This window comes from Sorghum bicolor, chromosome 3, assembly GCF_000003195.3.
Source record: "Sorghum bicolor cultivar BTx623 chromosome 3, Sorghum_bicolor_NCBIv3, whole genome shotgun sequence".
NCBI lineage: Eukaryota > Viridiplantae > Streptophyta > Magnoliopsida > Poales > Poaceae > Sorghum > Sorghum bicolor.
In genome coordinates this window covers 59,495,601-59,510,061 of record NC_012872.2, presented here as the reverse complement: position 1 = coordinate 59,510,061, position 14,461 = coordinate 59,495,601, and the positions used below count along the sequence as shown (strand labels likewise).

Below are 14,461 nucleotides of genomic sequence, written 5' to 3'. Positions count from 1 at the left end.
GTGGGTTTCTTCCGAGTTTGTGGATCCTTCGAGTGTTGTTGAGTTGCCGAACTTCCCTTCCGGTCAAGGCAAGCCCCGGACATTAAACCCTATCCTTGTATTTTCATAAAGTTATTTATATCACTTGAGTTAATATGATGCATTAGGTGAATAGGAGTTGAATGAATCCTATTTGCTGCATTATCTACCTTGATGATTTCAATATTAACCTTGATACTTGCTTTATAAAAATGCTTAGTATGCTTAGCCCTGCTCATTAGATAAGTTTTCAAATGAGAAAGTTTGAAGGGTTGTTGTGGCATATTTTTTGGTCAATAATGTTTCAATTTGAGACCGGTCGGTGGACTTGCTTTAAGAATGGAGTCTTAAAGTAGTGTCTCCAACTGTGTCGATTAAGGACCGTACCGTTGATTGGCCTGTTGTGATTGAGAAATTTGAGTACAGCCCACATGCGCCGGTAAGCCTTACCTATAGCTATTCTGATACTTGAGAACGGCTAACCGCGTACTGGGAGTGGAGAGATGGCGAGAGTAGCGTGTACCCACCTTACGGATCTGAGATGACCGGGAAACATCTAGATTGGCTGTAGGATGGTGGTGTACTGTACTCTCGGGTGACGCTGGACCCGTTCTTGTATGGGAGGATCTATAGAAACAGGTTGACATATGCAAGATTAAGTTCTACATATGTCGTGTGGTACTGAATCCCCAGCTGGGTTTAATCGATTCGAATCGCCGTGTTTCCTCGGATATGGAGCCTCAATCCTCGTACCATCATCGTAGTAGTAAGTGAATCTTTGGTATAAGAAAAAAGGTGATTTGTTTATGAAAGTTGGATAATGATCTTGGCTAGTTATAAGTGATAATCTTGAGTTAAAACTTGAAAGTAGGCTTTACTCTTAGTAAGCTTTTATGCAAAAGAAATACTTGATCTTGATAAAGCTTTACCTTGAACCCCTATAGCCTGCATACCTGAGTCTCCACCTCTTTATTAGTCGGTTAAGTCTTGTTGAGTACTTTTGTACTCAGGGTTTATTAACCCCTGTTGCAGGTGAACCCTTTGATAATCCTTTTGATGGTCATGGTTACTTTACTCTTGTGGAGGAGAGTTATGATGATGATGAATCTGATGAGTGACTTTGGGCAAGTAAAATTTGTTGTGTGATCTATGGTTTATGTAATATAAAGTTCCGAAGCTTTTTATGTATCAAATACTTATGGTTTGTAAACTATGAACTTAAGTTTCAATCTACGTTATGTAACCTTTCCGCTTTTACTCTGATTTCTCTTATCTATGAAATGTTGTAATACTGTGATGCTTGATGAGGGAATTCCTGAAAAGAATGTTACGTGGATGATTCGGGTTTCCCGAGGACACCCGACAGACTTCTTGAGTCATTTGGAACTCATGCACGTCGATCAGAAGTCTTTGGGACAATGATGTGTGCATGTGGGCCACTTAATTCAGGAGGTTCTGCCACATTTTTCAAGATTCCCCGTCACATCGAATCTTTAGGCGTATGCATGAAGTATTAAATATAGACGAAAATAAAAACTAATTGCACAGTTTGGTCGAAATTTACGAGACGAATCTTTTGAGCCTAGTTAGGCCATGATTGGACAATAATTACCACAAACAAACGAAAGTGCTACAGTGTCACGAAATCTTTTCGTCCACGAACTAAACACGGCCTTAGTATTCAACTAGTATAATGCCCGTGCTAACGCTACGGTGATTGTCTATGCATAACACAAGCAAAAGACTATATGTTTTGATATTAAAGAATAAAATGACATATACAAGAGTTAAAAAAATGGCAGGGAGTTTCCATTTGAACACTAATTTGACTTTATTTGAAAATGCAGCACAACACCCATTTTGACAGTATTAACTGAAACTACAGACAACCTTTAACTTGTCAGATATACAGGGCTTTGGTGGCTCCTGCCTTGGAGTTTATCTGGGGAGTCACCATCAGCTGTTGTCATCAAATCAACCGATTTCCACCCATCAACATTATCAAGAACAGTCAAAATTATCAAGAACAGGATCAAATCAAACTGAAGTCTCTTTGGAAAGATGCCTGCATAAATAAATTTCCATAATTAGGGTAGTCCTTGGTTATTTTGGTTTAATCCATGATATGATGATTATTTGCTAGTAACTATTTTTTCCAACTCAAGTGTAATTTGTTAGGTTGATTTTTACATGGCATATTTTACTGAAGTTATCTTCTAAAAAAGAACTGAAACACAGAATTCTCCCATCACATTTGAGTTATGACATGACACCATAGATTGTCATTACGCTCTTCAATGCTCCAAATGCTGTCATAACCAACCTTCAATTCCATCAGACCATGAACGGTTAATAAACTTAAATGGTGGGTTGTGCAATTCAATTAGAATACCACAAAATCTGCACTTACACAGGCAAAAAATCCGCCATGCCATTTGGTTTAGATGAATTACCTTTGCGTATTGTTCTTTTACAGTTCCTACTTCATAGTCTACTTGAATATTACCAACGCATTTGTGTTCCTTAGACTTAAATACTGAAATTTTATTCCTAGTCTACTTAAATATTACCAGTGCATTTTTTTCCTTAGAAAAATTTAGACTTCGCTAATTGAAGGAGCCAGGAAACATATCATTTCAGTTCAGTCATACCTCACTCATTCATGTTCCCATGAACCAATTTCACCTTCAGAGCCCAACAAACAATATTTGAGGCTCTCTAGAAACAAGATGTCTCAGTTCCAGATTCACAGAAATAACTGAAGATTTCATTTTTTGTCAAACAAAAATTATTGTAAATGACAGTAGGAAGAGAACTATTGTGGCAGGAACATACTCTCTCTCCTTCAGTGGACATTGTCAAAGTTAACACTGAACAGTATATCAGCCATGTACTTCTGCAAGAAAATAAGATGGTAGCATCAGAACTGCACCAAACACCTTGTATCTCAGTAGGAGAGGATCCTTCTGCACTTAGCATGTACTGGAAACCAATACTGGGTTTCAACCTGAAGAGTGTCAGCAGTGTTAAAGTGAACTGACAATTCAAATAGAGCTAAACAGAAGGAGCTGGTAAAGCAAATGTAAACACAAAACGGCGGTGAAAAGCCTAAAAATTTTAATCATGATGCTAGAAAATGAATTACAGGAGTCTTTAAGCACAACATGGAGTGGATGTAAAATAGCTAGGAACCTACATCAATCATGTGCGTATATGCAGAGAGCTATCCATTTAATCAATTTTGTCTCTATAATTTTTCAGTCTCTTATAACCCAAACTGAGAACAAATTCTTTATTGCATATACATGTTTGAACTTGTAAGCAATTGTAAGCTGCATAGTAAAATTTTTGAAAAATTAGAGTGAGTGAAACGGAAGGTAGAGATACTTGCAGATAGCCCTGGACCTCATCTTTAACTTTGTTGCCACCATTTATCGAATTTTCAATCTGTACAATTCTTCATTCGCTTACAGCCTGAACTGAGAATAAAGTATTTTATTGCATATCTATAAGAATAGTCCGTACAATTAACAACTCTTACCAACGTATAGTTTAGTTCCTAGAGTGCATGCAAATTCTGATACCTAGATATCTCCATATTTCTGATTGAGCAATTAGCAAAGTAAACATCAAAACATATAACCAATGTGCAAAAGCATTTTGCCTCAGATAATCATCAATCATCAGCCAAACGCCTCTGATTTCCGAGATTCTAAAAAATAACCAAATAGTATGGTGAGATTAGATCATTTTTTGCCACCCAACACCAGCATCCCCAAATAGCCCTAGATTCAACCAACCAGGAACCCGTGTCTCCGACAAATTTGTACATTTAGGATTCCACGCTTCTAACTGAAACCCTAAATTGCTTCTGTCTGCATGATACACACACCAGGTACTGCAGCTCCCGGAACGGAGAGTCGATTCAGCGCGGAAGACTGCAGGCAATTTTCGAGAAAAAAGTAATGGGGAAATCGGGAGGCACCGACCTCTGCGAGACGAGATAGCGGAGATTCCCGTGCTTGACATTCTTCTCGGCCTCCCTGGTGAGCGCGTCAACGACCTCCCGCTCCTCCGCCGCCGTGCAAGGGAGGCAGCTCGACGCCTGGAGGAACCCCTCCGCGCTCGGGATCGTCATCCTGCCGCCGATCCGATCCAACACCCCCGTCCGATCAAATCCAAGCAGCACGGGCGAGACGCCGGATCGGGACCTAGGGTTCGGTCCGGCTTGGCAAGATGCGGCACCAGTCCGAGGCGGTTATCCGCGTCCGGGATCGGCACCAGCTCGACGCGGACCGAGGGCGGAGTTTTTCACGGATACGGAGATGACGGAGTTGACGCGAGGCCGAGGGCGGATAGTAGGGCGGAGAGTAGATGTAAGGTCGTGAACATACTTTTAATCTGGACCGTCTAATCTGTAGGACATCTGCCGTGGGTCGTTGATCTTGCAGGTGGGATTTGCCTGGAGAAGATTTCAATTATAGTAGAGATACACAATATTATTATCATAAAAATAGGCAAAACAATAGTTTATATGGCTGTACAATTGAAATATTTATAGGTATTTAAAAATTAACTGTGTGTTTTTTTGGGGGGCGGGGGGAGGCACGCCCCCGCTGCCCCCTGTTCCGCCACTGGTTTCAAGTGATTATTTCTAAAAACATTTTTTATGGGGTTTAACGGTGATCTTACTGAGAATCTGGAGTGTTTGGAATTGTGCTGCGAAATGCACTCTTAGAATATGAAGTAGCAGTGTATCAAGTTGTTTGGTCGTCAAGAATAGAAGTAGAGCCTAATTAAGCTGGTGCAAAATCTGTCCTCTAGCCTGACCTTGCAAGAATGAAATAAAATCCCTTTTTTTGGGACCTTACTTTCATAGTACGCATAATGTACTCCTATGTTTTTTTTCTCATGACACTGGCAACCAATCAACCCGTCCAGTCAAACTCTTGCACTTAAAAGAAAATTATTATGAAACTAGTTTTGGCACTGAGGGGTGACATAAGTTAGTAATTTTGTATAGCCCATACATCTAGAAAAAGAACATGGTATAGTTGTGGAGTCAATCCTAGTCCAAAATATTCCATTCCTGTACTTGTCCTAGCTAGCCTTTGAAGACCTAAGTTGATAAACAGTTTTCAATGTATATGTTTATTTCATAAGTTTTTGGCTTGATATATCTAGTGGCTTGTATCACTTTTTATGATTTTATGACATTTGTCACTTGCATGGTTAAATGATATTCTGGTTAACTACATATCTAATGTTAGAAATTATACTTGGTTCTTATGGCATGTCACTTTTACTTAATGTTGGTCTTGAAGATGCATCTGTACTTAAGTGCCACACATCAACCAGTTCTACTATACTGAACACATTTTGTATGACTGCAATTTCTTGATTTTGTTGTGTCTATGCAGACGAAGCGTACCAAGAAGGCTGGAATCGTTGGGACGGGATTAAATTGTTGTCTGTTTTCTTATTCATGCTAACTTTCTCAAGCTAACCCTTGCAAATTCCAATGTTACAGGAACTAGGTATGGTGCTAGCTTGCGTAAGCAAATCAAGAAGATGGAGGTGTCTCAGCACTCCAAGCACTTCTGTGAGTTTTGTGGAAAGATAGGTCTTATGTTAATTGTCTTAGTTATGCATTATTCTGTCTGCTGTTGAAATTTTGAACAATGTGCTGCAGTCTAGCTTAATGACTTTTGCTCGCCTGAACTGCCATAACTGTAGACTGCAGAATGTATTTCTTGTTAATCTGCTTGTTTGGTATCATATTTGAATGGTTTATGACATACTTATGCGTGTTGAGCAATTTGTTTCTAAAGCACATGTAGAATAGTATTTGTTTTGTCCTATTACTGACTTTGCTGTGCTTTCTCACCAGTTTGCTGTGAAGTGGAAAGCAGTTGGAATTTGGGGATGCAAGGACTGGGGGAAGGTCAAGGCTGGTGGTGGTGCTCACCATGAAGTATGTCCTCTTTCCGAATTCTTTCGTCTCCTTAAACTACAGTACATTGTGGTGAATATCCTAATTATATCTTGTGTCGCAGCACTGCTAGTGCAGTCACTGTCAGGAGCACAATCCGGCGCTTAAGGGAACAGACTGAAGCGTGATTGGATTTCTTCTCTGTTTTTGTAGCGTCTTAAGACTTGGAAATCAATGTATTGTCCTTTTGGACTAAGGACATCCTTAAATAATTGTCGGGTCTGCTTTAGGATCTCCAAAAAAAATTGATGCTAAAAACCTTGGCTCTCGTTGCAAATTTGACCTGCTTGACCATAGTCCTTACTTCATAACATCAAATATCTGGTTTTTATACTGGACTCTTGTTTGTCGTTCTACTTGCTTCATTTCTTGTGCAGCATATCCACAAAATCGACAGTACCCAAGTTCTCGGTGTGGTGGTTCTGTTTTTTGGTTCCTGGCTTTTTTTTTTGAGGAATTGGTTCCTGGCTTTAGGGCTGATCCTCTTTGTAAGAGGCAGCTTCAGAATGCAGTGTCTGTTTGAACTTTTAACCTCAGGACTCTGAAACATGACCCGCTTCAACTCCTCTACCCTCTGCTTTGAAATTGTGGAAATGCTCATTAATTCGATTTATCGGACATCCTGAACGTCCTGTGATGCTGCGAAAAACAAACACGAGCTCATATTGACGTTGTTGAGAAATGTAGCGATGTGTTCTCACTTCTCACTGTGCATGTTAAGGAGGAATAAATACGTCAAAAACCCTGAAAAATCTCATAGATTGCCATTATAATTTTACTAAATTGGAGATTTGCCATCCTGTCCCACATGTCATTGACTCATGTGCGTCCCATATGTCAGTGAGATACCAATGGCAAATCTACAACTTTGCAAAATTATAATGGCAAATCTCCAACAGAACTTTTATTTTTGAAAATGAGCTTTGAACTTGTAAGTTCATTCACTAACTAGTAATGACCAGAAGCTTATGCTGTGTAGTACAGGTGTCCCTCAGTTGGTTAGCCGCAGCGACGGCGCTATAAGAGATTGTCGATCGTCTTCAAATCCTCTTAAGAAGGGCCCTGAGATGTGGCTGTAGGCTAGTTGTGATTGTTGCCATCTGAACGACGTACGAGAGCTCCCCATCTGCCACTTGAAAAGTTCTCGTGATCTGCTTCACCTGCCAAATCCAGCAGTATATATTAGCAGAAAAGGACAGCTGCTTGGCTCCTTTTATCCCGTGGGTTTCAAGGTCATCAGAAACAGATAGATCCTATCTGCATCTAAACTCCTGGCATCTAATCTAGCACATGATAATATGTGAAGACGATGCAATCAAAATGCAAAGCTCAAAGGGCCAATTCAGATTAGGAATTCTGACAGAAACTTAAGGATGGGCCAATGCCCAAGAGCCAACCTATAGTAGCATGATTCTTGAACACAAAGGGTGTATGACAATAACAATATCGACTTCTTTATATAAATTCATGATACTGTTTTTTTAAGAAAGTTTCTTAATACTGGCTATGAGCATAGAAGCTTCCAATATTTGGTATCATGGTCTATCTTCTCTAGGGAATGGATGACTTGATACTGTAAAAGAAAATGAGGGCAACACATAAAAGTTACCCAGTGAGCAGTACCTTTGATGCATTTCCAACTAGTTCACTTTGGAGTGTCACTGTTTTCTTTTCAGCGTCATATGAACCCTTCTGCAATTTCATAGAAGCAAAAAAGTGGCTCCATAAATCAATACACGTTACTTATATACTTTCCATTTATCAACAGTTTCTAGAAAAGTAACATACTAGCTTTCAGCTAGCAAGTATGCAACACATTTAAATTCAAATGAGAACTACTATAAAGTGAACTTATATACTTTCTATTCATCAACAGATTCAAGAGGCACAAAGAGTATTAGTTGTTCCTAGACTGTCTGACGATGTGCGGCTCCATACTTCCATTCACTCACCTATTCTATTACCTGGTAGCAGTAGAACATTATTTCCCATCCACAAAACATCAGTTCCCTAATTTGCTAGTACAATTCTCTTCATACTTGTTTCCATCGATCGTCAATAATGCAAATCTCCTACTCCTAGTACATGAACAGAATACAACTTCTCCGAAGGAGGAATGCAACAGGCGATGGCACATGTGCAAGTGTCCCCAAAAATGCACACCCCAGCTATGCTTGAAGAGAAGAGGCCAACTGGCCCAAGGAGCTCACCTGGACCTCGGCGAGGCCAGTGCTCTGCGCGATGACCACGTCGACGGAGCCATCAGGGCGGGGCCGCCAGTACCCGCTCTCGGCGTGCATCGGCTCGCCAGACGCCGCCTTCCACGTCTTCTGCGTGTACGAGATCACCGGCTGCAGCCACCCACCACCGATCCGTAATAAGCCAAAGAAAAAAAGCTCTAAGAATTGGGCAGCCGAAGGGAAGATTTTCTCGCGATGGAAACAGCGCAGGTAGCTAGGGAGGGCGCCACACCTTGGAGGGATGATGCGAGAAGAGGAGCTCCTCGCCGTACCGGAAGGAGGAGATGGTGGGGAAGCTGCCCTCGCCTTCCCCGCGCCACTTCCCCAGCAGGAAGGCCAGCGGCGCCACCGCCGGGTGAGTCGGCGGCGGCTCCGTGGGCGGCGAGGCTGCGCCGGCGGCTTCCATTCCTCCTTCCCTTTGGCTCCGGTTGGGCACTGGACTTTCCGTTGGTCAGCACCTCGTTTTCCTCGCGGAGCACAACGGAGGGCTCAAGGCCTTTTGTGTTTTGATCCATTCGGCTTTGTCTCCTACCAAGGCCGGCTTGTTTAGTTCACCCCGAAATCCAAAAAGTTTTCAAGATTTCCTGTCACATCGAATATTGCGGCACATACATGAAGCATTAAATATAGACGAAAATAAAAACTAATCATACAGTTTGACTGTAAATCGCGAGACGAATCTTTTGATCCTACTTAGTCTATGATTGGATAATATTTACCGCAAACAAACGAAATTGCTACAGTGCGAAATCCGAAATTTTTTCGGAACTAAACAAGGCCTTGAATTCGTTGGGCTTTGGAAGTACGCGACACACGCCTCGCCCACCGGCCCACGCCACACGCCAGCATACGAGAACCAGGAAAAAGGGTCAGCAGGAAAACAGTGAGACCATCGTGTACTGAACTTTTAGTTAATGAATCTGAGATTTTGAACTGAAGTGACTAAGAAATATTGCTAAAGGTCCAATCGTGTATTGATTTTGAAAATTTTGAATGGCTATAAACTCGGCTAGAGTCCTCCTCGTGCTTGCAGCAGTGCAAGTAGTTTAAACCGATAGGCAAAGAAACTGTTAAAAAGCAAAATAGTTTGAGATTTCCAATGCAAGATCGTTTAGGAAGCTATTAAAAGGGTAAAATTTAAGATAGCTATTTCTTCTGTTAATCTACTAGATCTATTAGTTTAGCAAGTAATAAACTGTACAAAAATCCTGGAGATGCTTATATAGAGTTTCTTCAAATTGCTATTATATATAGGAGATTGAATAGAATATCTAAGTAGAGATGCTCTAAAATTCCAAGTCCCTATGTCCTTAGTCCCACTATTTCTGTCAAACGCGCAGCCTAAATCTTTTTATCCTAACCCACGGACGGATTAAACATGCGGGAGATTGAGGAGAAATTTGAGCGAAAAGAAATTCGGATGTAGGTAGTTTTTTTAATTAAAAAAAATAAAAAGTTCAAGCTAACACCTTAGTGTCATATAGCAAAATCCTTCTATAACAGTTATGCACAGATGTGGAACCGGAAGCAGTGAACTCGGGATGAATATATTCACTAGAATTAGAGGAACCAGAGAGTGGGAAAACTAAAGGAAAACTGATTACAACTTATCACTTTGCATTGCAAGAAGGTACATTTTCTCATTGCATTAGTATCTGAACATGGGTAAAGAAGAAAAAAAGAATCAGCAAGATCACCACCACCAAGGGGTAAAAAATGAAGAAGTGGAGGGAGGAACGATTGGAAGACCGCGGTCCAATCATTGCGTGCACCGGGACCGCTTGAATCTTAGCCGTCGGTTCTTGAGATCGAACTCCCAGAGGTGCTCCTGCTGCAGGATGTTGCCGATGACGGACACCCCGGGCCACTCGCCCTCCTGCAGGCCGATGCACTTGACGCCGGGCGCCGCGTCAATGACGTAGCTCTTCGCCGGCGGCTGCAGCCGCGCCGACCCCGCGAAGTGCACGGCCAGCTCCGGCATGGCCACGGTGAGGTCCTCGCCCGTGGACGGCGACGTCCAGTTGTAGCAGTAGTCGAACGGGTCCATGGTCACCCTGGGCAGCCCGGCCAGCTTCTTGTTCAGCGCCGCGACCACGGCGCGGTACGCCGGGCTCACGAGCACCGTCAGGCTCGTCCCGGAGTCGAGGATGGCGCCGCCGCCCTTCGCGACGTCCCAGACGAGGCGCGGGATCCTGAGGAGCTCCCCGTCGACGGAGATGCCGTTGACGGTGACCGCGTAGAACGGGCGCATCCGGTGATCGAGCAGCAGCGGGGTCTGCCGCGCGCCGCCGGGCCCGGGCGGTGCCGCCGCCGGCGAGCCGCCCCCGGCGCATGCCGTCTTGGAGGGTGGCGAGGACGACACGGCCGGGTTGGGCCCGAAGGTGAGGTAGCTGGTGGCGTTCCGCGGGGCCAGGTGGTCGACGAGGCAGTAGGAGAAGCGGCCGCCGAAGCGCGCCGCGGCGCGGGACGCGAAGGAGATGTTGCTGTACCCGAGGCTGAGCACCCCGTCGGAGGCGAGGAAGCTGTCGCCGGTGTAGGACGTGGTGCAGCCCAGCACGACGCCCCGCAGCTTGGCTTGCCGCTGCTTCTTCTTGGCGCCCCGCCCCGACAGCGCGATGGTCGCCGAGTCAGTGCCCACCGTGCCGCGCGCCGCCGACCCGTCCTTGTACCTGCATTGCATTTGCATGCCCCAGAAAAAAAAAATACGTGGCGGTTAGTCACCGCGCGCATGCATGGCACATGGCGCGATTCAGGGATCCATCGCCCGCCGCCCGCCGCCCGCCGCTACCATACCTCGGTGAACCCTCATCTACTTCTACTCTGACTAAAAACAAAGCATTTTCATTTGCAAATTGCAGTTAAACAATTGCTTTGGTTTAGCTGCCTGTACGCTAATCGAAACATCTCCTGAGTGCGACTACCAAGTTTGACCAAGAAATAACAAAGGCCGTACAACTATGTAGCAACAGAAACAGACATATGTAGGTATACGTATCTTATTATGCAGTACTCGTACTACTCTGCGTTGCGCTCTTTCAACTTTTGCAGGCAACAGAAGCCGCACACTCACATCCAGCTGATGCTGGCCCTCCTCTTGAGCAGCAGAATCATTGAACGTCACGAACAAGGGAGACTGTGTGCAAAAGCATCCAAGAAGAACATGGCCTAGCATGGCGGTGCAGTGCCAACCTGATTAGCAGCCTTATTACGTTGCATGTCTCGTCAGAGAGACAGCGATGGCAATCATCGCCGCAGCAGCTCACCGAATGCCAAGCAATTTTTGGTCGCTAGCAGAATGCGTTTGAACTGGAGGATTGGCTATTCTATACGTATAATCCAGCAAGGAGCTTTGACCAGAGAGAACGTGGCCCTGGTATGGTATGGTATGGTATGTATGGTCCACGAGAATGGATTGTATCTGTGACGCTTGGCGACCTCCACATTGGCCATTATTCCCCCAGATCCATGTTTTGCCGAAACAGGCACCATGTGCATATCCTACGATATGTCGACATACTCCTCCTAGTTGTAGTATGCAGATAAGGCAATACTCCTAGCTAAATACAAACATTAGCAAAATGTGAGGGAAATATTTTTCCAGACAGGAGGCTGGGCCTTTGATGATCAAGTTGCCAGGCAAAGCAACATGATGAGACCGGACCGGGATGTCCTTTTGGCCATGTAGCCCGACATGTTGCTGCACTCGACGCGAACTCCAGGGCCAGTCCAGCCGGGCAAATCCGTGGAATCCCGAAGCGTTCTGTACCGTTGCCACCAGTCTCCGCTTGCTTGCTTGGGCGCGATGCATCATCCATCCCTTTCTCGTGTCTCTTGGCACAATGGCGTCAGTGAAAAGCAAATATAAACAACGGCCACCGTCCCTGCCAAGGAATATGTTCAATGTCCTGACAAGCTGACACGGCCACCCATGGGGGTGGAGTACACTACACCCCGAACCCGGCGTCGCATTCGCACATGACGGAGCAGGGGCAGAGCCAGAGCCAGAGCGTGGCTGCTGCAGCCGCTCGCGGCCATGCATCGCCATGTTCGGGTGCCGGCTCTCTTTCCGCGGCGCCGCTGTTGGCAGGACACGGGCAACAGCAAGCGCCAAAGCGGCTTGGACCTGCCTAGATACGAACGCCGCCAGCAGTGCTCACTGCTCAGCATCCAGCAACCTCACACCCCCCGCGTCGACGCCATGGGGGTATCGATGGATGCCCTCGTGCCCGCCTGCTCGCCATGGGCGTCCTTTTCTGGAGCTAAAGGATCCAGCGCACATGCTCCCGCGCGTGCACGTAACATGATGCTTATCGGGGCGCCGACGCCACTGACGCCGATCGGTAAGGAGATCGGTCGGTCGGCGTCGGGGGGCAACCGTCCGTCACTGTCATTGTTGTTTGCCTTTGCCCGGGACGCTCCAGCTTTTGGGTGAGCAGCGCGCTGAACGCATGATGGCCGCTCCGTGACTGGAAAAGTGGCGGGGCGGGGCGGGGCGGGGCGGGGCGGATGAGTCTGCTTGGTCCCCGAGAATGCGACGATCCGCCGATCGCCGGAGCTCCGGCGCAACCAACACAAACCGCCTCGAAATGAAATCGGCCGGAGTTGGCAATCAGAAAGAGAAAGGGCCGCCGAAGGCTCAGCTCGGCTGGCATCGGCGTCGCGTGACCCCCAATCGCATCGCAAGAGCACAGTGCTACAGTGGCAATCTATCGTGCGTGCAGAGGGCGGGAAGCTGTGGCGCATTGAACACGCGCCTCCGATGCCCACCTCGCGCTGCTCCGCCGTTGCCGGCGGCACGGCTTCTGCCTTTACAGCCTCCCGAGATCTCCCGACTCTCACTCACACTCATCACCCACCAACCAACAAGGCAGCCACTAATTGCAGGCTGCTGCTGCCGCTGCTGTTGCAGCTGCTTGCATCTCATCAATGCCAGGACCGAATTAACCACGCACGCCCCACACCCGACCCGCGCCTGCAGACCCAGATCGATCGATGGGTGGACGAAGGACCGGACCGGCCGCCATTAACGCGCAGAGGTTTATATAGGAGTAAGTAAAGCACGGGTTAATGCTCTCCTGCTTACGACTTATGTTACGAGGGGATGGATGGAAATATGGAATGCGAGCGTGTGTGGTGGGGGTGGCGGGGACTCACCGGTAGTCGTAGGCGCAGGGGCTGCCGGGGGTGGGGCAGGCGGCGAGCGAGAAGGGCAGCGACGCCGTGCAGGTGTCGGAGGAGCACGGGATGGGCGCCCACGTCCGGGACCTGTCCGGCCGGAACACGCGCGCGTGGGAGGAGGAGGATGCCGCCGCCGCCGAGAGCGATGAGGTGGAGGAGTCGTTCGACGCTGGGGCGGCGTACCCGTAGCCCGGGGCGGGCGCGTCGTGGTCGTGGCGGTGGCACTTGACCCAGGTCAGGTCGCTGCCGGTGTCGGCCACGAGCAGGAACGGGCGCGCGGGCGTGCCCACGCGGAAGCGCACGAAGTACTGGCCGGTCCCCGTGTAGGCGCCCGACGAGAGCGGCATCGCGAAGGCCTCGTCCGCTGCCGGCGCGCCCTTGGCCTTCGCCTTCGCCTTGTGCTTGGCATCGCCCGCCTCCGTCGCGCGGCGACGCGCGTGCGAGCAGATGAACGCCGTGCGCTCCTGGTCCATGCGCGCCACCTCGTCCCAGGGCGCCTCGTCCCGGTGGATGAGCTCGAACTTGGCCGAGGGCTTGCTGCCTGCTGCGCCGGCGGCCAGGAACGCGGCCGCCAGCATCAGCATCAGCATCGGCGGCGGCAGCGTCACCAGACGGCGGCCCGCCATTCGCGGGGACGCCGCGTTTTTGGCTTTCCCTGATGGCGCAGCGAGCTGGGCAGCTGGCTAAGCTATATACTCCTATTCCGCCAGCCCAACGCGATAATGGGGTGCCGGCGACCGGCGGCAGGCAGGCCACGCCGCGGGCGGCGCCAATGCGCGCGTCTAGACCTTGCAGCTCAGGCTAGACGAGCTGCCATTGCGAACGAACGGTGGTGCTGGTGCTGCGGTGGTAATGGTGGTGTTGATTGTGCTCGCGTTTCGGGCTGCGTGTGTGCGCGGCCTCGGAGTGCGTATTTATCTTGCGAGCGCGGTGGCGGTTTACTGGTTTATTTACTGGGAGTAGTTATACTATAATATAGGAGTGGCTTAAGGTTAGGCCTTGTTTAGTTCCCGAAAAATTTTGCGAAATTTTT

At 47.4% G+C, this 14,461-nt stretch overlaps 2 protein-coding genes and 1 pseudogene across 2 annotated transcripts; 1 reads left to right on the top strand and 2 right to left on the bottom strand.

Moving 5' to 3' along the window:
- Positions 5,415–6,499, top strand: LOC110433739 (annotated as a pseudogene).
- Positions 6,690–8,733, bottom strand: LOC8061866 (UPF0678 fatty acid-binding protein-like protein At1g79260). Its single transcript, XM_002456097.2, has 4 exons — positions 8,483–8,733; positions 8,221–8,361; positions 7,634–7,702; positions 6,690–7,170 (listed from the first exon to the last, which is right to left on the bottom strand). The coding sequence occupies exons 1-4, from the start codon at positions 8,654–8,656 to the stop codon at positions 7,051–7,053; spliced, it is 504 nt and encodes a 167-aa protein (XP_002456142.1). The 5' UTR covers positions 8,657–8,733; the 3' UTR covers positions 6,690–7,050.
- Positions 9,777–14,461, bottom strand: LOC8061865 (aspartyl protease family protein 2). The gene is made up of 2 exons (XM_002456096.2): positions 13,405–14,461; positions 9,777–10,919 (listed from the first exon to the last, which is right to left on the bottom strand). Exons 1-2 carry the CDS (start codon positions 14,052–14,054, stop codon positions 10,010–10,012), a joined length of 1,560 nt encoding a protein of 519 aa, XP_002456141.1. The 5' UTR covers positions 14,055–14,461; the 3' UTR covers positions 9,777–10,009.

What these genes read in the sequence shown, in the direction of transcription:
- LOC8061865 (XM_002456096.2), bottom strand. Translation starts at nt 14,054, where the DNA reads ATGGCGGGCCGCCGTCTGGTGACGCTGCCGCCGCCGATGCTGATGCTG. An exon ending in CCCTGCGCCTACGACTACCG is followed by an intron (nt 10,920 to 13,404) that starts GTGAGTCCCCGC and finishes AATGCAATGCAG; the next exon opens with GTACAAGGACGGGTCGGCGG.
- LOC8061866 (XM_002456097.2), bottom strand. Translation starts at nt 8,656, where the DNA reads ATGGAAGCCGCCGGCGCAGCCTCGCCGCCCACGGAGCCGCCGCCGACT. An exon ending in TCTCGCATCATCCCTCCAAG is followed by an intron (nt 8,362 to 8,482) that starts GTGTGGCGCCCT and finishes GGGTGGCTGCAG; the next exon opens with CCGGTGATCTCGTACACGCA. An exon ending in CTGGCCTCGCCGAGGTCCAG is followed by an intron (nt 7,703 to 8,220) that starts GTGAGCTCCTTG and finishes ATGAAATTGCAG; the next exon opens with AAGGGTTCATATGACGCTGA.